The sequence below is a fragment of the Micromys minutus genome (assembly GCF_963924665.1).
Source record: "Micromys minutus genome assembly, chromosome: 1".
Classification (NCBI taxonomy): domain Eukaryota; kingdom Metazoa; phylum Chordata; class Mammalia; order Rodentia; family Muridae; genus Micromys; species Micromys minutus.
The window spans coordinates 132,734,863-132,759,759 of record NC_137969.1 but is presented as its reverse complement, the minus strand read 5'-3'; the positions used below and the strand labels follow the sequence as shown (position 1 = coordinate 132,759,759).

At 43.0% G+C, this 24,897-nt stretch overlaps 1 protein-coding gene across 2 annotated transcripts in view; it reads right to left on the bottom strand.

Annotated features, from left to right (window-relative positions):
- Window positions 1-440: 440 nt before the first annotated feature.
- Window positions 441-24,897, bottom strand: part of SPMAP2L (sperm microtubule associated protein 2 like) — a gene marked incomplete at both ends in the record, with an annotated part of 37,042 nt that continues 12,585 nt past the window's right edge. Inside the window, 9 exons of one of the 2 annotated variants that reach the window (XM_080918180.1) lie at window positions 441-555; window positions 924-1,099; window positions 2,090-2,221; window positions 5,327-5,429; window positions 6,782-6,919; window positions 12,282-12,410; window positions 14,528-14,593; window positions 20,035-20,068; window positions 24,565-24,628. In XM_080918180.1, coding sequence (XP_080774306.1) covers window positions 441-555; window positions 924-1,099; window positions 2,090-2,221; window positions 5,327-5,429; window positions 6,782-6,919; window positions 12,282-12,410; window positions 14,528-14,593; window positions 20,035-20,068; window positions 24,565-24,628 — 957 coding nt within the window. Of the gene's footprint in view, window positions 556-923; window positions 1,100-2,089; window positions 2,222-5,326; window positions 5,430-6,781; window positions 6,920-12,281; window positions 12,411-14,527; window positions 14,594-20,034; window positions 20,069-24,564; window positions 24,629-24,897 lie in introns of those variants that run through there. The other variant, XM_080918179.1, reaches the window with a different exon arrangement.

Sequence of the window (24,897 nt, the reverse complement as noted above, 5' to 3'; positions counted from 1 at the left end):
ACTCTTGGGCTCAGGGATCCGCATCACATCGCCAAGTAGATTTCTCATTTTCTTCATGGTGCATGGCTGTGATCATGGAGCGAGGCAGGAGAGACTGGTAAGGAAGTTAACGTTCCCTAACAAAGACTGAAAATCGAGCCATCCCATCCAAAGGAGGCAGCGGAGAGCAGAGCGCACACAGGAGAGAATGTGAGCAGCAGCGTGGGGGTCACCGAGATGCCAGTCTGAGGAGGGATAATGAGGCAGGCACTGCTTTCTCTTTTATTGCTGGGTGAGGTCCCCAAACTTGGTAAAGACAAGATTACACACAGTGACATCCGACGCTCACTCTGGTGTTTCCTGGAAGTCTCACATCTGGGAGGTGATCGGTAAGATGTAAACACCAAGGCTAGGGACAAGAACATCTGCCAACTGTGTCTGCCTGGGGAGGCTCGCTGTAGTTAACGCACAATGGGTTCCGCCAGCTCCTTGATCCTGGGGGAACACTGAGCTTTCAAAGCAGAAGGCTTGACTTTAAAGACGTCCGGGTCGTAATACACGATGTGCGCTGGACTCCTGAATAGGAGAGAAAGAAATCAACCTGATTGGAGGAGATCAAAAAAGGAAGCGACATTTCCCAAGTACACCCTCGTCCCCATACTGAGTAACTAGCACAGTATTGTCTCATTGGGATTTCCAGGCCTCCGTTATACAGGTAAGAAAATGAAGGGTCAACGATGCTATATTCATGATCTAGGGTCTGCAAGCTGTCAGGTTCCAAGGGTTTTGCTCTTACACACACACACACACACACACACACACCACACACACACACACACACACACACACACACACGTTGTTTTGTTTTAAACTTTAGATCAACTTTCCCCCTTTCTCCAGAGCCCTAACCCTTTCTGTCTCACTTTAACGTTAAATTGCAATACCTTGTGTGTGGGTTAGCTAGCGCCTGGATTCTCTCAGACACCAGAGAATGAGTTGCAGCGTAAGATATGGGCCATTGGGCATTTCGGGCAGGGAGATAAGCTTCATGAACACGTTTGGACTTTGCTAGAAATACCGTTCTCTCACTAGGATTGGCAAGCAGGGCTGCAGGGGCTACCTATAGCAAAACAAAAACAAAGACACAAATGCCATCCCAGAATTCCCTGTGCCTTCCTGTCTCCTCTCATTTCTCTCCTGCAATACTGCACTTGTATCTGCTGACCCCCTTGCTGGAGAGTAAGCAGTCCCGAGCAACTTGCCTTCACCATCCCGACTTTGTTGTCAGAATATACCACCAGACAAGTACTTTGTAAAGCTAAGTTGGGGCACACTGCCCTCAGGTGGTAGCCCCTCTGAGAACCCTCATTTTGCTGACACTGGAGTAGGTTCCTTCCAGTATCTGCAGAACCTCCATAAAATCTGACCCCCCCACCCCCATCTCTGACCTCATCTTCCCATGGAGACACTGTGACCCTTGGCAGCCGCACAAGGCCTCCGTTCTGGCTCTTTCTGCCAGGACCTCTTCACTCGCTAGTTCTGCATGAGACATCTTTCCTCAGTCTTTCTTGGCTGAGACACATTTTTCTCATCTCTAGATTCAGAACTCAGACCCTGCTCAATCCCAGGAGAGATTCCTGACCTGCAGAAACAGATCACCCTTTCTAATGGACCACTCTCTGCAGTAGTTAATCTTCCTGTCTATCTGAGACAGTCTCACAAGCCCTGGTGCCTAGCTCATGCAATACAACTCAACTTTGCCTCAAACCTGAGCTCCTCAGGGTCCTAAGCACAGAGATAACATATTTGTTTCACTGTACCTGGCTCATTTACTCTTTCTCATAATCTGCATCTATAACACAAGCTCACTTGTCTATCATCTGCTTTTCCCATTACAAGACTCACACCCAGCTCACTAACTTCAAAGCCCACATTCCTTGCCCTCAACTCCTCTGCCTTCCTCCTTATCACCATGGTAACCTCCTCTCCCACCACGGAACACCTTCAACATTATCTCTTCTGGTAATTTTGGCCTAGGTCTTGTTGAGGCAAAACAACATCTTAGGAGCAATCAGAAAGAAAGCCAGCAAGTGAGGCAGGGATGGCTTACAGGACGGATGGGCAATTCACTCCTTTGTCTTTCATAGCATAGGCCCTCTATCTTAATCCTTGGGTGGGCAAGGTCTACAATCCTTGGGGTTGCAACAGCACTCAGGGTAGAGTAGGAAATCTTGGTTTTAATCTAGGAAAGAAAGAGAAAAACAGCATGCAAGTGTGTGTCCAGTTCAGCATTATAAAATATGGCTCATCAGTTAAGAGCACTGGCTGCTCTTCCAGAGGACCTGAGTTCAAATCCCAGCAACCACATGGTGGCTCTCAACCAGCTATAATGAGATCTGATGCCTTCTTCTGGTGTGTCTGAAGACAGCTATGGTATACTTATATATAATAAACAAATCTTAAGCAAAATATGGTCTGAGCTCTTGACTGGGCTCCAACAACTCAACAGAAAGGGTGGGAATCCTTCAGTAATCCTGGGCAGAATTATCTCACTCAGACTGGATTTTACAGGTTTCACGCCAGCTATACATAGATTTATATTAATTTTTACATGGCAGGTGTGGGAGAAACAGCCAGTGATGTTACGAATTAACTCGTGGTATTGCTGATCTTAGTGAGATGGCTCAGCAGATAAAGTGCTTGCCATACAAAGCTGATGACCTGCGTTCCATCCCCAGAACCCACGTAAAGATAGAAGGAGAGAACTGGCACCGTATGGCTGTCTTCTCACCTCTACAAGTGTGCCGAGACACGGTTGCACGTGCACAGGCAGTTGGTACTTGCACACATGCTGGGGCATGTGTGCTTACACCCGTGCACGCACCCACACGTCAGTAAATAGATGGGATGAAAAACTAAAAATAAAGAACCAAGTTGGCCAAGAGAAGGTGTGGCTGTATCGTATGTGTACACCCAGTGAGGAGACTGTGTCCTAATTTTTTAACCCTCTGAGGAAAGGAGCTTTGAGCATCACAGGCTGCTACAATGAAGGACATTTGCCTAAACAGCTCTCTTCTAATTGGAATAAGTAAGAAAGCAGTAAAACCAAGAAGAAAGCTATGTCTCTGCTAGACAGCTAGTTAAGATTTTAGCAGGCTTGGAGGGCTTTGGGGCATGGCCCCTCCCTCATAGTCCATAGACTAAACAAAGGGCTGAAAGGAGCTCATTTAGGGAAGAGTCCTGTTTCTGACTCTGAAGAGACATAACGCCTGTAAGGCTATTGGTAAATAACTCTCCAAACCTGAATCCCAGAGCCATAAACCTCATAAGATTAATACCTAGCAAGAGACTCTCTGATGTAGAGCAAAGACAGACAGACTATTATTGTGAGAGTTATGTGACACTGGCTTGCTAGTTTAAAATTTTAAATCAGGACAGTGTCTCTCAGTCTGAAGCTGCTCATTCTGAAGACTATAGAAAACCAAAGGAAGCCAGCGGAACTATGAACAAGACGATCTCTTTAGCCATAGTCTCTTCTCAGCTCTTGAGAGTGCACTGTGTCCTTTCTTTTTCTCTCCTTCCTCCTCTTTCTTTTTATCTACCTTATGTGTATGAGTATTTTGTCTGCGTGTATGTCTGCATACCTCATGTATGCCTGCTGCCCAAGGAGGCCACAAGAGGGTGTTAAATCTTCTGGAATTGGAGTTATGGGTGGGTGGTTGTAAGTTACCACGTGGGCAGTAGGAATCAACGTTGGGTCTTCTGCAAGTACAACTATTCTTAACCACTGAGCCATCCCTCCAACTCCCAAACTGTAGTTTATTTAATAAACGCAGCCTGTCTCCCACAGTATATTCTCTGTGTCTTGTTTGAACTCTTAAAACAGGGACCAGGGAACTCAAGACTCATGATACTGCCTCCAACAGACCCCGAAGTCCTTTATCAGTATCTAAATTGTAAAAACTTACTTAAACTGTGATCTCTGTCTATTCACACTACTTGTATTTGAGTTTAAAGTGGGGGACATGGGGAGCTGATTCGGTGGTGAACAGCACTTGCTGTTCTTATAAAGGATCGGGGCTCCATTTCCAGCCCCCACATGTGGTTACAACTACCCAGAATTCCAGTTCCAGGAGATCCATTGTCCTTTTCTGATCTTCCCTAGCATCAGGCATGCAAGTGATGCACCTAAAGACATGGAGGCAAGATGCTCATACACATGACAAAATAATACAAAATAAAACAAAGTTTTATAAGAATAATATTTAATGTTAAAAAAGTAAAATAAATCTAAAATTAAATTTGAAGTGTTCCACATGGGGTGTGTCCACCAATGGCAAACAAACAGCACTTTAATTTCGGACAGAAAAAAAGAGTAAGTTGTTTTCCAAATCTGTTCTTGCGCTGTTTAAGTAAAGACGACATGCATTCAATAATGTATGCCTGCCTGGCTATTGTTCCCGTCACTATATCGCTGATGGAAGCCCCAAGATGTTGGAGGCTCGACAGTACAAACGTACATAATTAGGAGATTCAAACGGAGGATGGTGCGTGTCTCAACACCATGAAGACCTCATTAAGCATCGAACACACCTCGTATGAGTAGAGCTTTGTCTGCTCCAGGGCTCTAGGTGGACGGAAGGAATATGTCTATCCCTGCCTTTAATTATGCCTTTCAATCAAAAGGGGATTAAAACAAGCGCTCATTAGTGGATTCTATGAAGTAAAACAGGACGAAGAGCTGACAAACAATGGATTCGAAGCTTCCCGTGGAATTCAGAAGGCCTGCAGCACCAAAACTTAAGCGAAAATGTGATCGAAAATTATCTCCTGATGGCTCCATTTCTTACTGCTCTGTGTGTTTAATAAAGGAATCAAATGATAATTTTATCATTTTAGTAAGTTTTAAGCTATTAATATAAAACCGAATGCATACTTAAGAGAATTTGGTCTATTAAATGTATTTAAATGTATAATTGAGGAATTGAGTGAAAATTGTGGCTTTCAACAAAAATTTTGTGTTTATTCTTATAACATTAAAAACAAAACAAAACAAAAAAAGCAGACTTTCTTTGGACCTGGAGAAATGACTCAGGACCTGGGTTCAACTCCCGACACCCAGGAAGTGGCCTATTTTGTGATCTGTCTGTATGGGGGTGTGAGTGAGGAGTTCCACCTACAATACTCCTGCCACCGTGGAGCCGACATAACCCCTCCCCATGATGGGCCATATCCCTCAAACTGTAAGACCAAGTAAACCCTTCCCCAACCTGCTTCTCGTCGTGCATTTGGTTAATGGACAGGAAGTATCGAACAGTGTTGTGCGGGAAGGTCAGCCACCACTTACGGTCTTAGGAGGAAGGTAGTTGGGATCCGTGCCTTTGGCTATGGACAGTCGTAGAATCCTCGGAGACGGATCAGAGAAAGAGAGAGTTCCTGGTAAGTTGTCTCTGCGGGGGTGATATACAAACGGAACACGTGACCCTTGGCTGGAAGAACTGTGAGAGCTCACTTCTCCCAACCTGCAGCCGTGAGCATGCTCTTTCTCCACAGTGTTGTGTTTATGACCAGATTGCTGTTTCTCACCTATCCACATTAGGAGACATATTTTATGTGTCACAGTGTATGCAAACATGTTTGTATGTACGAAACAAAATTCCAAGACACTGCTTTCTATGCCTCATATTCTGATTTAATTCTTCCAAAGTTTGATGTCATTAGAAAAAAAAAAACCTAAAATTATATGTCCCATTTTGGATGGGTTCTGACCTATGGTGTACAAAAAAAAACAAAAAACAAAAAACAAAAAAACAAAAAAAAAACCCTCACTTTCTACCAACATCTCATATTAGTTCCCTGAAATAATTTGTTCCCTTAGTCCCCACGGAGGATGCTCTGTGGGCCATTGCCCTCTGTGATATGGTACGTGATAATCCTCGGCTCAACTCTCAGGCATTTGGCCAGACCCATATATTTCTTCCTCTGATCAAAAATCTACCAGCCAATCATCAAATCTATGAACTTAGCATGGAAAAAGGTTTTCTCAAGTAAGTGATGACTTTCTGAGGATGGAGAGCTATAGGTCTTGTTATTAAAATTAAGAAAATTAACATATATAAAGTTGCCTTTTGAAAGTATATAACTAAATGGTTTCTAAAATATCCACACACTGTTCAACCACCAGCATTAATCTGAGGGTGTTTTTATCAACCCAGAACCAAAATTCATATAGTTATACAAAGACCCAGAATAATCTAAAATGCTAACAAAGAGCAAAATTCAAAAGCAGTTTGTGGTTTAAAAATCTACCTTGGCACTCGTGATTGTGTATTATGGCATAAAGACATTTGGGACCTGGAGTAGGGCTGGTAGAAATACTATAGTCAACTGGTTTTTGACAAGGATATGGACTGTCCAGTGTATGTTTGGGCTTGATTTGCTAATATTCTGCAATGCATACATGGATGTGTGTCTTGCAGGAGACAGTGGTTTTGTGGCTTTTACATTGTGTGCTGGATTTTTCTGGATGCTGTCCATTACAAGCAGGAGCCGTCATACTAGGCCGAGAGCCTCCCTTTCATTATCTAATCGTGAAAAGCTTTACGGTGAATCTTGGCTCCAGCGTACCCCGGCAGACGCAATGGCTGCTGGTGATTCTCTGACCACCCACACCTGCTGCAGAAACTCAACAGTTTCACCCAGTGGTTTTGGACATGGATGGCCATGTCCGCTCAGGCTCAGACTAAAGCTCTGACACTTAAGCTAATAGATCAGGATTTCTGCAGAGTTGAAGATACTCCACCTATTTATCAGGCGCTGCGTTTTGAATCGGTTGGGTTTGGCCAGCTTCTGGACCCGTTTGGAAGGCTGGGTAACCAGCGCAGGAGGAGAGATCTCCCAGATAACGGACTCTCTCCCACAGCTGTAGTGATATTGAACTCTGCAAGTAGCAGAAGAGAAAAAAGAAAACAGTGACACATGAGTTCGAATTAGGACACTAGTCTTCAGCATGGGTCCCCAGGCTTAGGAGAGCCGGCAGGAAGCTTACATGTGTGCTACTGGGTAATTACTGGGTAATTTTCCTCATGGGGTGAGCTGAGTTGTTTAGATATAGCTGTCAAGGTTTCTATTCTTTTACTCTAAAACAGGTAGCTTTCCCGTGTGTCTTCCAAATGGATACAAATGTCTACTAAGGAAAGGAGATACTTAGCTGTTTTTAAAGCCAAATACTTCTAGTAGTGGTGGTTCACACCCATAATCCTGTGCTCAGAGGCTGAGGCAGAAGGATTTTAGTTGAAACTAGTCTGGGTGTTCCATTGCAAAAGAGAAAGGAAAAAAGAAGGGAGAAAAGGAAGGAGAGAGGAGAGGGATGGAGGGAGGGAGAGAGAAAAGGAAGGCGGGCAAGTTTGCAGGCTGGTTTGCTGGGAGAGCATCCTGTTCCCATGGCCCTTTCTCCGCCCTGTAGTGGTAGTGTGTGCATGGTGTGGAGCAAGGCTGGCATCTCTGTGAACCTAAATCAAATGGGATCCCTTACTTCAGATGAACATACCCGATACTCTCGGTGAGAGAGAGCATCAGATTTACAGTGTACATCAAGATACACTGAGCACGCTTCTGAGCTTTCTGTGACAGACAGGAAGACGTTGCTGGGTGACTGCATCATATGTTAGCTGAAACAGCGACTATGCTGCGCTAATTATCTGTCGGATTTCTACAAAGTCAGACTTCGGGAGAAGAGGCAGAGTCCAGCGCCAGGGAAGAATTTGCCAAGATGAAGCAAGCGCTGGAAGCCATGTATCTCTCTGTCTTTTAGAAGACTGCGTGCTCCCAAAGTGTTTCTCTCCGGTAGCTTTCTTCTCACCCTGTCCTCAGTTAAACTGTGACTTTCATGATTTTCTGGAGAGGAAGGGAACTCAGCAGTAGATGGGAAAATACCAAAGATGTTCGGCAGTTTAGTGGACCAAACACTCCATCTGGACTTAGAAAGGGGGTGGCTCTTTTGAGAAGGAGAGGAACTTACTTCTCTGTAACAAAAGGATCAAGAATTCCTGATCAAAAAGGGACAGAAAAGCTGATTTGACCAGAATGTCACTGATGACAATATCCGAACTGCAGCCCTCTTGGCTTTAGAGGAACACAGGAAAAAGTCCCCACTGGGGACAGCAGAACTATGGGCAAAACAGGAGAGTGGAGGATGGAGTCTTGTCAGATGAAGACTCAGAACTGACAGGATTCATACAATCCTATATGCTCAAACAGAGGACACAAGGATCTCTTAGCGGACAAACCAGAGCTCCTCATGTGAGAACTCAAAGAACACTTTGGACAACGCCGACTTAAAAAGCAAAGATAAAAAGCATTCCACTTATCCTTACACTGGAAGATGAGTATCTCTCCTCCTCCAGCAAGGAAACGTCTTTTTGCATCTACTAGATCACGGAGCTAGTCAAAATGTCAAATCCGACCGACACACTTACAATGAAATCCCCGCACTTGAGGCTCAAGGGACGTTTCAGAAGAATGGGAGGAAAAACTGTGTAGCCAGAGTTCCAGACCATCCGCTGTGAGGCTGTGCCTTCTTATATGTAACAGAGAGGCTGTACCCATGACATCTCAAAACTGTGGTAACCTTAGCAAAAGCTTCCAATGACATCACCGGCCAACATGTCAATATGTCTTGGGGAAATCTCACAAGGCCCAAGGCCTAAATGAAGGGCTTACAGGAGAGAGGAAGAATCAATCTTCTTTATGGACAATCCCCCTGATAAGTTACCCAACCCCAAGAGGTCAGCCCTAAGCACAAAACACATGTGAACAACTTTAAACGCACTCATCAGGATGTGGTTACATCTACTCTTTCATACATATATATGAAGCCATTACATTTGAGAGGGAGCAGTGGAGGGACATGGGACATTTAAGTCATCTGAGTTACTTTGGAGGAAGGACATGGTCTTTCAAGGTTTCAGTAGACATGTGTACATTTAAGTTCAAATGTCTTTAAAAGAATTTCTTTTCTGTTTGCTTTTTGAGACAGGGTCTTATTATATAGCATAGGATGGCCTGGAACTCACTATGTAGACCAGTCTTTATAGAGCTTCAAACTCAGAGACCTGCCTTCCTCTGTCCCCCAGTGCCTGGATTAAAAGTATCTACCTCCACATCTGACTTATACTAGATAATCTGATGGTGCACACATGTGGTAACGTGTGAAGAGAATAGATTAATGGCTCAAGTCTGGGAAACGTAGCTTTAGATCTCTAAAATCAGACAGATCCTGCCAGAAAGAAAGCCACATACAAAACATAAACTCTAGTGGGTGTAGTGGTACATACCTTTAGTCTTCTCACTGGGGGGAAAGGGGGTGTGGATTTCTGAGGCCAACTTGGTAGACAGAGCAAATTCCAAGAGAGCCAGGGTTATATAGAGAGACCCTATCTTAAAACAACAACAACAAAAAGCAACTAAGAAGGCAAAAGCATAACCCTAGCAATTCATTTTGTCTAAATAAATGACGGAAGATACATATATGTGAATGTATGCATAATTTTTTAAAAAATAAAGTCTTGCATTGTAGCCCAGGCAGGCTGGCCTCAAACTCTGCATCCTCCTGTCTCTGCTTGCTGAGCCCTGGGATTATAGGAGTGCACCACCATACCAACCAATCTTACTTCTTTCTTGAAGAAATTTTAGGAAACTTTTAAGAAGGTCTAGAGATGGAGAAAAATTAAGATTTCCTTTCTTTCTCCCTCAACCCACTCCAGGTCTCTTCCGGAGTCTCTTCCTTTTGGACCCGCAGAAGAAAAATGGATTTATTGTAATTTTACCTTGAATGCATCTCTAGAAGGTGGTAAACTTTCCAAACAGTCACTGTGTCTTAACTCGCTTTGTCCCTACAATAGCTTTCACAGTGTGTTTGCTGAATTATATCTAGTGATAATGTGTTAAGCAAACACAATGGACAAACGCCACTTGCTGGGAGAGATGACATTCGCCATGTATAACTGGCATTCTCTTGTTCAGACAGATGAGATAATTTCCTTTAAGGATTTTGAAAAACTGTTTAAAAACTTTTTAGAAAACAAACAAACCCACCAGCGTGCACACCCTACACAAACGTCATTCTGAAACAGAAGTCTGTTTCAGCCAGCATTAGATTGGGAAGGAGGCCTGTGGAACTGGAGGGTTTTGTGTGGTAACCTCCAACCAGGGAGTTCAGTGAGCCCAGAGTAAGTAGAGAGAGATAAAGTTTTGGAGGCCTTAAACCGCCGGAAACAAAACTCTTAGAAGAACATGTGTTTAGGACACCCAGGAGGGAGCCACAGAAACTGGGAGCTCCAGACATGGCAGACAGGTTGGAAACAAGGACAGAAAAGATCCAAGACCTCCTGAGACCAGTGAGAGGAAGGGCGTGGCCAAGCCTCTGAGGGAACTGAGACAGATTTTACAGATCCTTTCAACTTTTAAAATGTCTGCCATTAAACAGTTGGATATATTTTCACCTGGAGAAGGTGAAAATTTCTCCAGTTCCTTAGTTGCTAGTCGCTCTTTGTGTGTAGGTTTGAGACCCCATGTCCCCCACCACACCCCATTTCCATCCTCTTTAGCTTGTCTATTGTTGCCCTTGAGAGGCCAAAATAATTGAAACAGAGCAAGCGAAGGGATATGGAAATGTTTGGAGGGAGAAAAGAGAAAGGGAATGATGTGATTACGCTAATTATTAGTCTCAAAAGGATAAAAGTATTTTTTCTAAAACTAATTGAAAAATTAAGAGGTTCTGTAAGAATTCCTGAGAGACAGCTTAAGATGAAGCCAGACACGTGGTTCAGTGATAGAACCCTCACTTAAAATATGCAAGACCCTGGATTTAATACCCAGAACCAAGAAAAAAAAAAGCTTTAGTTTTTAGTTTGTTCACTGTGTATGTTTTTCCTGCATGCATGCGTGTGCATCAAGTGTATGCCTGGTGCCCACAGAGACCAGAAAGGGTTGCAGGATGCCCTGGAGCTAGAGTTTAGCATGGTTGAGAGCTACTATGTAGGTGTTGGGAACTGAACCCAGAACTTCCCTCTACAGCATTCCCCAACCCCCACCAAAGAAAACTCTTTAAACAGAAAGTAAGATGTATGTGTTGTAGAAGCCTGAGTTTGGGTCTTGTACCACACAAGAAGGTAGGAACTATGATTCTCACTGCCCACTGCTCCAGCACTATATGGGGCAGAGAACAGGCAGGTCCCTGGGGCTTGCTGACAACAAACCTAGTCCCAGGTTCAGTGAGAGAGCCAGTTTCAAAGAAATAAAGTGGGGGGTGATAGACACCTGAGATCCTCCTCTGGCCTCTGTACAGACAAGCAACCCCCACCCCACATGAACATGACATACACACACTTTAAAAAAAAGCCCACATAGGTCAAGGCTTTAGGAAATAGAATACAAATCTTCAAGGATATTTATTCTTAGAACTGATCTTGTTCCAGAAAAAAAAAAAAAAAACTTGCCTGGGGTATTGTTAGAAATAGGTTTGGGGTTGTAAAGAAAAAAGACTACTATTCCTTCTGAAGTGCCAGACAAGGCAATTTTACTCTTGCTCAAAGAAGTGTGCCCAGGAAGCACAAACACACAAGATAGGAAGTGCTTAGGAAGCACAAACACACAAGACAGGAAGTGCCCAGGAAGCACAAACACACTATGACAGGAAGTACCCAGGAACAGGAAGTGCCCAGGAAGCACAAACACACTATGACAGGAAGTACCCAGGAACAGGAAGTGCCCAGGAAGCACAAACACACAATGACAGGAAGTACCCAGGAACAGGAAGTGCCCAGGAAGCACACACTATTACAGGAAGTACCCAGGAAGCACACACTGAAACAGGAAGTGCACTTGATCTTTATTCTAACGTGATGTCTGTGTCTTCTCCCCATTGTCTGGGGTCCAACCTTACAGTCTCATTCATTTGTCTAGTCTGGAAAGTACAGATGCACAGAAAACGGAGGAAGGGGAAGGAGTCACTTTGAGCAAACTAAAATCTTACTAGGTGGGGAGGATTAAAACATTTGCAAGTCTTACAAGGTGAAAAAGACAAAAAGATCTTAGTTCCTTGTCCAACATAAAAGCTTCTATAGTATTTAGTAGAAAATAAATATTCATATTTGCTATTTCTTACAGTATGAGATAGGAAACCACCCTACAGTACAGGTTGGATTCCGGGTTCAACAGTTTACAGTTGAGAGAGTCGGGCTCTAAGTTTGTTTTTCTTGTGGAGTCCTGAGGAAGCACCCAGACGGTATGCCGGCACCAACCTGTTAGGGACATAATGTCGGGAGACCAGCCTGGGCTGAGCAAGGTCCTCAAGTCTCTTGGTCAACGGAGCTTTCAAAGCAGCCTCAGAAACAGGGCGGATGGGATCTTGATTTCCCCAAAACAGCCTCCTGTTAACAAAGCAGAAAAGTAGAAAACGGTTCTAAATAAAATCCTGCTGACAAGCAACTCAAAGACGGCTCCTAACGCCTGTGTGGGTTTGCCTTCCAGAACGTTCTCTCTCTTTTATAATTGTTTCGTTACGTTTTATTTACGCAGGCTAACATGCTGATGTGAATGTGATCATGAGGGCAACTGCAGGAGTTGTTTCCCTCCTTCCGCCATGTTGGTTCTGGGCATGAAGCTCAGGTTGTCAGCCTTGGGGGCAAGTGCCCTCACCTGTTGAGTCATCCCACCATACTCATCTCTCATAGAATTTTGTAATTTCCGCACACCAGAAAGAAATAGGCAATGAACATTAAGATGAAAATGGAGTAAGATGGCCTTGTATAGTGTGTTTAAGAGCAGATGGTAACCTTGGGCCAGTGAGATGGCTCAGCTGGTAAAAAGACACTTGCTGAACAACCCTTGCAACCTGAGTTGCAACCCTGGAACCCACAGTGAAAGGAAAGAACTGACTCCCAAAAGTGTCCTCTGACCTACACACACACACACACACACACACACACACACACACTAACACACATACACAAACACATACACAAACACATACACACTAACACACATACACACACACACAAACACACTAACACACACACAAACACACACATACACTAACACACACACTAACACACACTAACACATACACACACACATACACACACACTAACACACATACACAAACACATACACACTAACACACATACACACACAAACACACACACACTAACACACATACACACTAACACACATACACACACACAAACACACATACACACCCACAAACACACACACACACACACACGGAAAGAAAGAGAATATAATAATAATCATAAAATTAAAGGTTAAATTAAATAAAATGACTAAGTTAAAAAGAACCCATGAGCGATAAGATAGTTCATTTTCGCCATTATGGAATTAGCAGTGTAACTTGTAGTCAGGTTGGGCATTGCCAACGGCTACACAGCCCTCCCTTTTTGGGTGAAACCCTGTATCCGGTGGTCATAAAATGAAAGAGTAAAAGACTAACATTAATTGCAAGGTTCAAAGGGATATGTTAAAAGGAAGTGATTTTTAAATGCCATGCATAGACAAGCCTAGAAAGTCTTTTGTCAAGTCAAAGAAGCCCCTGTGGGGGTCATATTGCAGGATTCCATCTGGATGTGCCAAGAAGGCAAAACCCGTAGAAGCAGAAAGAAAGTCAGTGGCTGCCATGGGTTCGGAGAGTGGGAGGGAAGGAAATGGACAAAGGACGGAGTGGATTTTAGGACAGCGAACTATTCTGTTTCCACGATGCATTTGCCAAACCCCATAGAACTATAGGACCCAAAAAGTCAACCCTAGGGATGTATGGATGTTGGCTCCTCGATTGTAACAGTCACATTATTAACCGTATTATTAACACTGTGACTACGTTAACACTTGCACAATGAATAGGAGGGAGGAGTAACTATACTCAATTTTTCTGTACATCTAACACTTCTCTTAAAAAAGCACCAGGCTTTACTCAGGAGCCAAAGAAGAAAAAGGGACGTCCTACAGTCAAGTATGAAAGACTGCCATCTGGGGCTGCTGGAGACCCAGAGAATGGGAATGTCCTGGCCGAAGGCTCCGAGTCCAAATGAGACTATGCCAAGAGGCTGCCAAGGTGGACCTGGTCTCAGGTAGGATCGACACAGAGGTTTCAAGGGCGGTTTCAAGTGGAGTTGCACCTGGGGCAGTGTTTCCCAAAACTCTGTGTACAAGAAGCATCTGGGGAGCTTCCAGATACTCCCAAAACTGTACCCCCAAATTAATTTAATCAAATTTCTGGTATGGGCCCAGTCTATAATCAGTATCAAAGCTCCCTACATGATCTCAATATGCAGACAAACTGGGAGACCACTGACAGGGGTTAGCCTTTCATGTGTTGAGCCACCTTGGGTTAACAATATTGGCAAAGTGAACCCAGGTAAGAAGAGACAGCTACACCTGGGCTGCCGGTGTAACGAGCAACTAAGAACAATATTTATGTCACCGACGAGGCAGACACAGTCATCACAAACAAGATCATATAATATTGCCTTACCTATCTGGAGTTCCCCATTGCTTTTTCGGTCTAGAAAGATCTCGAACTCTCCTTCTAGAATAAAAACTAACAAATACCAGCTAGTTAATTCAGAGCATGTTAAGAAAAATTAATAATTTTTACAACAGATGACTCCCAGTCAAAGACACTTTATCTGGGGAGGGGGCAAATGGGACAGTGTATATTTGGGGCGTCTTAAGCTGTTGAGGGAGGGTCTGAAGGGATGGCTCAGGGGAGTGGTTAAGAGTGTTCTTGCTGAGTACCGAGTTCAGTTACCAGCATCTAGGTTGGGTGGTTCACAGTGGCCTGTAACTCCAGTTTCGGGGAATTCAGCTTCAGAGAACCTGAGCGTCCGAGGGCACCTGATCTCACATTCGCATAATGAGCCATGCACACAGTGCAAAAATAAACAGACTTCCAGCCCCAGATGCACCGGTCTCCATGTCCCCTGCCTCCTCACATGAACTCCAGTCACCTGCTCCCACATGGTACCAGACACCATGTGCTCTTCTTTGGACTCAGCTTGGCTGTCTCACTGAGGAACTTGATGCAGCTATGGTGACATTTGCTAGATCAGACCTTCAGTATCAGTTGGCTCTCTGGTGAGAGAATGGTTATGGGGTGGAGGTGGAGAAGTTGGTGGTGAATCCGATGAAACCACAGCTTGTGGCCCAGCATGGGAGCTCACCCCTGTAAGCCCAGCACTGCAAAGGCAGAGGCAGGCAGCTCTGCTGTACATACATAGCAAGTTTCAGGCCATCCAGGGCTATATTGTGAGACCCCCACCTCAAAATAAAAAGGGGAAAAAGAATAATAAAGACATTTTATAAGAGTCAAGGATATTTTTAAAAAATTGTTCTGAGAGACACTAAGTTGCTGAAATATTGTGGCCTTTAATCCCAGCACTCAAGAGACACAGGCTGGTGGGTCCCTGAGTTCCAAGACAGCCGGGGCTACACATAGAAACTGTCTTGAAAAATGAAACAGAAATAGGTGTTACTTCTATTACTATATACTACGTGTTTATATATTCATAATAAAGACATGAATCCATAACAAAGGAAAGAGCCACTGCTCTAGAAACAAACGCCTTCGGTAAAATGGGTAACTTGACAACAGGAAAGGGACACAACTGTCGTATCCAGTTGTAGGCAGCTTGGTGACTCTTTCGGTGAAGGGACTGTGCCCGTGAACTTCAGAACTAACTTACGGGGATGCACTTCTAGAGAGTGGGAAGGGGCAGTGGGTAAAGTAGCAACTCAGATTGTCTGTCTCAAGTCGGGGTATTTAACTCCTTGCTTCTCCTTTATTGACAAAGTATTTCGCCCTTGGAGCCTTGTCTGAGCTACACTTCGGGAGTTTTGCAAACAAGGATCCCACAACCACAAGGAGACTGGAAAAGGAACAGTGCAGAAGGTCAGCAGTACCCTGGCCACCTCAGGAGACATGAGGTCGGAACACAGTCTGTCCACTAAGAGGTCATTGTTCCAGCACCTTGGGGTTCTGGGTGTTACCATTTCCCCCAAAGTCCACTTTCCTTGTACCAATTTTTATTGAGAAATAATGTGTGCACATCTTTATGTGACAGTCACAGTGAATCAGTACAGTGTGTAATATGCATTAGGGTAATGAGCATTTCTACCTAATTTTAACATGTTGAAACGTGTGTCAGTCTAGTCCTTTTGAAATACCCCTGGGCTGGAGAGATGGCTCAGCAGCTAAGAGCACCAACTGTTCTTCCAGAGGTCCTGAGTTCAAATCCCAGCAACCACATGGTGACTCACAACCATCTGTAATGAGATCGGGTGCCCTCTTCTGGTGTGTCTGAAGACAGCTACAATGTACTCATATGAATAAAATAAATAAATCTTAAAAAAGAAATACATTATATAATTTTATTTTATTGGTTATTTTATTTATTTACCCCAGATTTTTCTAAACCAATCATTATCCTACTGTGAATTTCTAGTTTTTTTGTGTTTTGGGGTCTCTTTAAAATTTTTACATGTGTTTGTTTAGTGTGGTGTGTGTGTGTGTGTGTGTGTGTGTGTGTGTGTGTGTGAACACAAGCATGAAGTAAGTAGCACACAGACCACACAGTACATGCGTGGAAGTCAGGAGATAGCTTTTGAGGACGCATTCCTCTCCTTCCGTCAAGCCCAAGCAGTTGGTTGTGGCACCAAGCACCTGGACCCACTGAGCCATCTTACTGGACTGTTTTAGTGTCTCTTATGACCAATAAACCCAGTTCCTTTATTCAATAATTTTAAATTTTTGCTTGGCTTTTTTGAGACAAGCTTTTGCTATGTAGCCAAGACTGACCTCCAATTCAAGGTGATCCTCTTGCTTTTACCTCTTAAGTGCTGGTATTACAGGCCCATGCAGAAGCACCGCTATTTACTCAATAAATGGTTATTCCGCAGTTTCTATAAACCAATAGCGACCTGGGGTTAGATGTTCACTGGTGCATACACAGACTAATGCATAAATAAAATAATGTAAAAATAAATAAATTAAATTAAATGTTAGTTGGCAATATGAAAGTGAACACCCTGGTAGAGTCACAGTTCAATTGGCTTATCTACTAAAACTGGGGAAGTAATTTCTGTCTTGTGCTAATTCCATGTGAAAGAGGGGTTACTATTATGTTTTGAGCACTGTGTTTCCATAGTTACACCTCATATAGCCCGGGTTGACCTCACATTTTATATACAGCCAAGGATGACCTCGAACTTCTGATCCACCTGCCTCCTTCTCCCACCAGCTAGGACTCCAAGGTTGTGATACCATGCCTAGCTCCTTCTTTTGGATCTTAACATGGGTCTCCCTGTCATTCCTGAGAACAGCCTGGTCACCCAGTGTCTTGCCACACCCCTATACATAAATGGAAAAGTATAAAAGACTCTAATTCATGGAACAAAAAACCTGAGGTCAGGGAGACAACTCTCAGGAAAAGACACCAGCCGCACAGCCTCAGGACCTGAGTTTCCCTGGAATTCACAAGCAGGAGGGTGTGGCAAACATTCATAACCCCAGCACTCCTACCGTGAAAGGGAAGGCAGAGAGGGTAGAATCTCCCTGGATCTCAGGACTAGCTAGTCCGTGATACAAGTGGAAGGCAAGAACCAACCTCTGAAAGCTGTCCTCAGACCTGCAGAGGCATGAATGCACTGTTCCTTCCCCTCCTTCCATCCCTCCACCTTCCCACCGCAGGATCTGAACAAAGTTCTCAATGCCGGCTCCTTTTGGTTCACCAGGGCATAAGCAAGTTTTTCAGTCCTTTCTTTGGGCACATAGTGATAGGTGTAGTCTGGTCTGCTAATGGGGTAACCTGTGGACTCAGTCCCTCAGTAAGCCTGGTCTTTCACATCTCACTAGCGGACTTCTACTCAGAAAACATCGTATTTCCTAACTAACTAGGTACAATATACTTGGATAAATAAACACGTGCTTAGGAATTACATGAGCAGCTAATGGGGATGATACGATTTCCTGACATACTGAGGCTACAATTAATCAACCAAACAAAGCCAAACACCAGTAATGAATCACAACAACACAAAACTGTACCCAAGCCTCTTTTTTTTTTTTTTTTTTGGAACCTTAAAAAAAAACATGTTGATATGAGGAGTTGGAGAGATGGCCGAGGCATGAAGAGCATTTGTTGCTCTTGCAGAGGACCCAGGTTCAGTTCCCAGCTCCCATATAAGGCTCCTGACTGTAACTCTAGCTCCTGGGGATTTCATGTCTTCTTCTGGCCTGTGTGTGATTCACCCGCGTACATGCAGGCAAACACCCATACACATAAAATAGCAATAAATAAATCTTTTAAGCCACAACAACAAAAAAACCGAAGTCGTCATTACCTATTTTCACTGCCTATTTAGACACAGGGAGGTTTGCTCACGCTCAGCAGGTGTGATCTGGAGCACTGTGCATACTCTACATTTTGCTTGTTCTGTTCTTAAGACACTGTATGGTTAAGGCTGCCTACAGTTCACTGTGTACCCAGGGGTTTGGCCTCAAACTCATAGCCCTTCTGCCATTGGCTTCCAAATGCTGGGATTACAGGCAAGCGCCACTATGTCTGATGTGATTTGATGCAGACCTTTGAAAGAAAATCCCAGAAATAATCATTAAGCCCTACTTGTTCCAACACTAGCACTCAGCTTCCTCACAGCCAAAAAACAAAAACAAAAACAAAAACAAAAACAAAAACAAAAAAAACAATGCATGCTTTCTGGATTTCATTCATTTGCTCTTAGTAAATTCTAGTCAATAGAGCTGCCTCATCTCCATTTCCAAGGTTTCTTGTGAGAAAATATTTTTAAGGACTTATTATTTATTTATTATGTATACAGTGTTCTGCCTGCACTTATGCCTGCAGGCCAGAAGAGGGCAGCAGACCCCATTACAGATGGTTGTGAGACACCATGTAGTTGCTGGGAATTGAACTCAAGACCTCTGGAAGAACAGTCAGCACTCTTGACCACTGAGCCACTTCTCCAGCCCAAGAAGACATTTTTAAACTGCAAAGCATCACACACAAATAAGGTATGAATATTTACTGGGGGGGGACTAGAAGCTCAGCAGATAGAAAAATCTACAGTATGTCTAAAATAATAAGCATAACTGGAAATGGGCTGACTAAAATACATAGGAATGTTTTTTTTTTTTTTTTTTTTTACCATTTTTAAAAAAGTAGATAAAACTACAATGTGGTATTATTATTCCTCATCCCTGTGAACCGCAACTGTAGATGCTTGGTATTTTTCCTTAACAGTCAACTGTTTCCCCTTCTAGACTACAAGGCAGGAGCTAGCATCTGTCTTCACGAGCATTTGCTTTGGTGTTTGTGCACACACCTTTTCCCCTTGCACAGAAGGTATCCGTCTGTCCCTCTAGCTCCTGTGCCTGAGTTAGACGTAAGAGAGCATCCACTCACCTGCGGTTTCCTGCAACCTGTGCAGGTCTAGTGTGAAATGTGCCAACCACAGTGTCCCCGTCACTTCTTGCTCTGCCTTTCTTCTTCTCTGTTTAATGTTTCATTACTTTTAAAATGTCATGTGTATGAATGCTTTGCCTGCTTCTATCTGTGCACCCCGTGCCTATAGTAATGGCAGTAGGCAGATCCCTTGGAGCTGGAGTTACAGATGGTGGTGATCTGCCATGTGGGTACTGGAATCAAACCTGGGTTCTGTGCAACAGCAGCTGGTGCTTATGAGTGTTGAGCCATCTCCCCAGCCCCTCGCTTACTTTCATATGTGCTTGATTTTTTACTTTGGTGGCATATTGGTTTTAAGGAAACACTACTATTAAGCTACAATCCCCACCTCTTTGTCTTTCTTCTTCCCATTGGAACTATGACTCAAAAGGGGCCTGCCACAAGGGGAAAGCAAGGAGTCTCCCCAGAAGCCCCAAGACAGGCTTCTGCTCCAGGAGTCTAGCATCTGGCTTTGCTGGTCACCAGTTCAGGTATGAGAAGGGCATGATCCTCACAGCCTTACCATTTCTTTACAAGGTCACGGGTAACAGGGTGTGCTAAAAGAAAATAAAAGCAAAAATTAGTTTCATTTCATAAAATTAGTTTTATTTCAACAGGAATAAAAGATGATGTCACAACTCAAAAGAGATCACAAAAGTAACTATCGGGGAAATAATATTGAGGTTAAATATATCATGCCATGTATTAAAATAAACCAAACACAAATCAAGGGGCTCAAGTTTTTAAAAGCTGGGCTGGGAAAAAGAAACACATTTAATTACTGGATTTAATTTTCTAGGGTTAAAGTTGACCAAACAGACTAAGATATTTAAAAGTTAAAACTTCCATGTATCCAATATAATATTATTCTGGTATAAAGAAAAATAAAATCATGATATTTGCAGGAACATGAATGAAATTAGAATTGTATTAAGCAAAGCAACCTATACTCATAAAGAAAAAGACCACTTATTTTTCTTATATGCATATAATAAGTTTTAATTTAATATATATGTGTGTGGCTGTGGGACTTGCCATGAAATTAGAAAGGGAACCATCAGAGACAAAGAAGTCTTGAGGAAGGGGATAAAGGAGGTAAAAGACTATATTACCAGTACAAAGTCTGACATGGAAATGGGTTTGGGGAGGAGGATGGGGAGGAAGATTAACAAAGAATATGTCCCAGCCGATTGTTTTACGTGCCAACTTCAATCTTTTTAACTCTGTGTAAGCATTAAATCTATAGAAGAAACAAAGCATTCACTAGATATCAGATAGCAAACAGGATAAATGCTTACACATGTTAAATATTTGAAGACTACAAAAGTCAGAACAGAGAACACGCTGAAACATGAACCAAGAATAAACCAGATATGAGTTAAATCCAAATATGGAAATTCACAAAAGGCCAATAAACTTAAAAAAAAATCAAGCTTGCTTATAATCAAAACAATGCAAATAAAAAGTGAGATTTTTTTAAAGCTATCAAATTAGTAAAATTTCTTTGCTGGAGGTGGATGAGACGCACATCCCATGCACAGTGGCAACGTGTCTTAAGTTAGTACACGATAAAGGATAAGCTGGGATTGTGAGTCAGCAATCGTCACACGTGGAGACCCAATTCTGTTTCTAGAAATGTACCCTAAGGAAATCACTGCAAATGTGGACAAAGATGTATGCCTAAAGTCTTCAGTGTGGTGTCTCTGACAGTGAGAAACTGGTCCACCAGAGATCTCTACACCAGGAGACATGACTGAGCAAATAAAATTGCATGCATGGAAGTTCATGGCTTTGGAACAAAAATGCTCAGCAGTTAGGAGCACTGACTGCTCTTCCAGAGGTTTCGAGTTCAATTCCCAGCAACCACATGGTGGCTCACAACCATCTGTAATGGGATCTGATGCTCTCTTCTGGTGTGTGTGAGGACAGCAGCAGTGTACTCATATTCATAAATAAATAATCAACAATAATTAAAAATATTAAATTAAAAAATAAATTTAAAAAATCAAAGATAGGTAGGTAGATAGATATATAAATATCTAGATGATAGATGATAATTGATGTTTGTGCATGCATGTCAAGTAGTAATTTAGATTACTAATTACGTTAGTGTACCTAAAGCTCTATTGGATCACTGTGAAATAGGAACGCTCCAGCCAACTGCAACCTTGGCTCTTATGTGTAGGTAAGATGGATGTGGCGAGAACAGAGGAGGTCAGAGGGCCTATCCTCTCAAGGAGGCGGCAGCTTGGTAGAGGAGACCCATGGTAAACTAGGAAGATGGCTCAGTGTCAGGAGCCATCGGAGAGGGTAAGACTAGCAGGTGACTTTTCTGGAGGTGGCCCATGTGCAAGGCCTACAATGGATGAGCTCTGAGAGGCAAAATCCCAAGACACCAAGGATTGCTTCTTGCTTCTGATATGCCTTTTCCTCTCGCTGTTATATAGTCTAATGATTCCTGGGTGTTAGCCCACCCAATTGGGTAGATTTCCTGAAGATCAACATAAACATGAACTTTCATGGATTAATGCTGTTTGAATGAGCTAATTATTTTATAGAATTCCTTATTTGATTCAAATAACTTTAGGAAGGAAGTTTTAAGAGGTAGCTTTAGTTGTTTTGCCAAAAGAAAAAAATGTAACAAAGTTAGAATCAAGACTAGGTTGTGTCCACTCCTCATACCAGTAAGTAAAGGCTGCATGACGAAGAACACAAAGAGCCTTCACAATTACACTAAGATAAGAACTAGGCTTGGGAAAAAATTGTGATCAAGAAAAAATCATTCACTCTAGGTTGAATCCACAGGTATGCACTATGATAAAGCAAGGACATGTGAAACTGTGCATTGAACTTATACTGAGCTTACAGAATGAAACACAGCTTTGAACTTACAATTGACATCCTTCCATAACTCCCCTTTGGTGTAACATTTTATCTATGAGGTCACGTTCTAAAGAACTTTTGTCTAAGAAGGTGTAAAAAGACCAGAAAGAAGAACTAAAGTGTGACAAATGTATATATGTATATGTCTGTTTCTCTGTATGTATCTGTACACATATATGTGTAGGCATATGTGCATGTATGTAAGTATGCTTGAACACTTGTGGAGTTGATAAGACAGGCGGTCTGTCCTGACCAGAGTATATGATGTATGTTTGTGTGTGTTGCCTGTATATATATAAAGAAACTTTAAAAATGTTTCCCTTGTTTTCTCTCTGGTTCATGAAGAGTTAGAGTTCCAAGCCCCTTGTCCTACCAGTGAAAGGTCTTTGAGCCCAAGGGAAAAGAAACCATTGCTTATGGAAGCACAAAAGAGTAAGAGAAAGGAAACCAGCACTTACTATAGCAAAAATATTAAGATTATCGGGCCAGGGATCATCAGTCTCTGACCTTTGTCTGATGCTATATCCCACCCGATACCATTCCCTAAAGGCCCGGGCAGGTTCGGGCATTCCTAGTTGTTATTTCTAAGGCTAAGTTCACTCTAACCTAATTAAAGGGAGAGGGTACTTTATGGCACAGTTGTGATGTTATCACTCACGGAAGCTGCAGCTTTTGTCCTATAGGCTTTTCCTAGGCTATTCACGCATTCTCAGCTTCAGATACACGGGTCAAGGTCAGTTTAGTGCTGAATCCATCCTAATGGATTATCTGTAGATACAGTTGATAGGAACAAAGAACAGAACTGTCACACTGTCTCTCAATGAGCTTCCCTTTTCATAAAGGACACCCTTGAGGCTGCCTCATTCTCTGGCAGGATGGACTAGCTCTGCAGTGGCCAGTGGTAGGCAAAGTCTCACGTAAAACAGCGCCATACCATTTCCAATGTGGTCTGCAGATCAGACTAGCCTGGGGATCGTTTAAAAATTCCTGGTCTCAGTCTACATCTCAGATCAATTAAATCGAAATCTCTGAAGATGTGTCACGGGGGTAAGTCCTTTTCTAAAGGAGGTAGATTTGGGGATTCTTACGATATTGTGTTGTGGTTAAGAGCAATAGGCTCTGACCTCGAGCCTGTGGACTCCTGCTGTGACTTGGTGAAATGGGTCCACAGGGTAAGTGAAGTTAAACAAAACCGTACACATGAGGAGCTTCACAGGGCTCAAACTGTAAATATCCAGCCAACAGAAGCCACATTCCCCAGATTTGTAAGTGAAGATGCTGTTTAAATTTCTACAGACACACACACACACACACACACACACACACACACACACACACACACACACACAAAGAATGTGATGTAAGCCAACTGTGAACTCGCCCTTCTTTCTTTTTCATTGACATATGTGCTTATGTTTCCCACTCATTTGAGGTTGCTAATATGAATGCACACAGGAAAATGGCACAGAGATGTATCTATTTTTAGAATTAACAATTAATTCAAGGAGAGAAGCCAACCCTAATGGGAGAAGACAAATAAAACAGAACCAGAGAATATACAGAGAAGCCCAACACAGTGTCATATGCACCATTTTGCAACAGAAATCCCCGTTATTCCTGATTTCATTTTTGGTGGTTTCTAGTCACCTGAAGCCTGGAAATAAACTTCCAGAAGTCAGCAATGCATACATTTTAAACAAGTTTCATTATAACATGTCACAATGAAACATGTTAAAGTAACATTGTTTAGTAAAACTTTCATTTTAATCTCATACTATATTTAGTTTATTTAAGTCAAGTTTTTTCATAGGTATTATACACTTTAAAAACATACTGTACATCAGTTGAGTACAATGGGCGATCTCGGGTCTTTGGAGAATGGCCTAGAATAGCTTCCCTGCGGACAGAAGGGGAACTATTGCATTCAAATGGGGGTGACTTTTGGAGAGCTGCAAAGGCTTCTTCTCCCACTTTATTTCTAGTTCTATTCTTTCATAGACAGATTTTTTCATAACATAATATTACTAGTTCTTCGCGAATTATGTACATTTATACACTGTCTTTTGATCATACACCCCGCTCCTTGCCCTAACTCCTCGCGGATGCATGCCCACCCACAACTCATACATCATCGAAGTTCAAACATCGGGAGGATGTTCAAGGGTTGTACCGGTTTGTGGACTTTGCTGTGCAGGTCTGAGTGAACGTCTTGGTCTTCCATGTTTTCCTTCCATGCACACAGGAGAGGCTCCGTGGCCTCTGGTGCGCTGACTTTCCCCTTGTCTGAGATGTGCTGGCTCTGTTTGGGAATGGCCCTCTTATGGAGAAGGCTGGCACTCCGAGACGCCTGGCCATGGGCTGTGGGAGATGGGGCTTTGCGGTATCTGGCTGCAGCGAGCAATGGTATTCAGGTAGGGGACACACACTTCACGGGCACAGGTCGCATCCTGCCTCAGGGTGGGAGGGGTCCGGGAGGTGGTGGTAGCAGGGAAAGGGGGAGGCA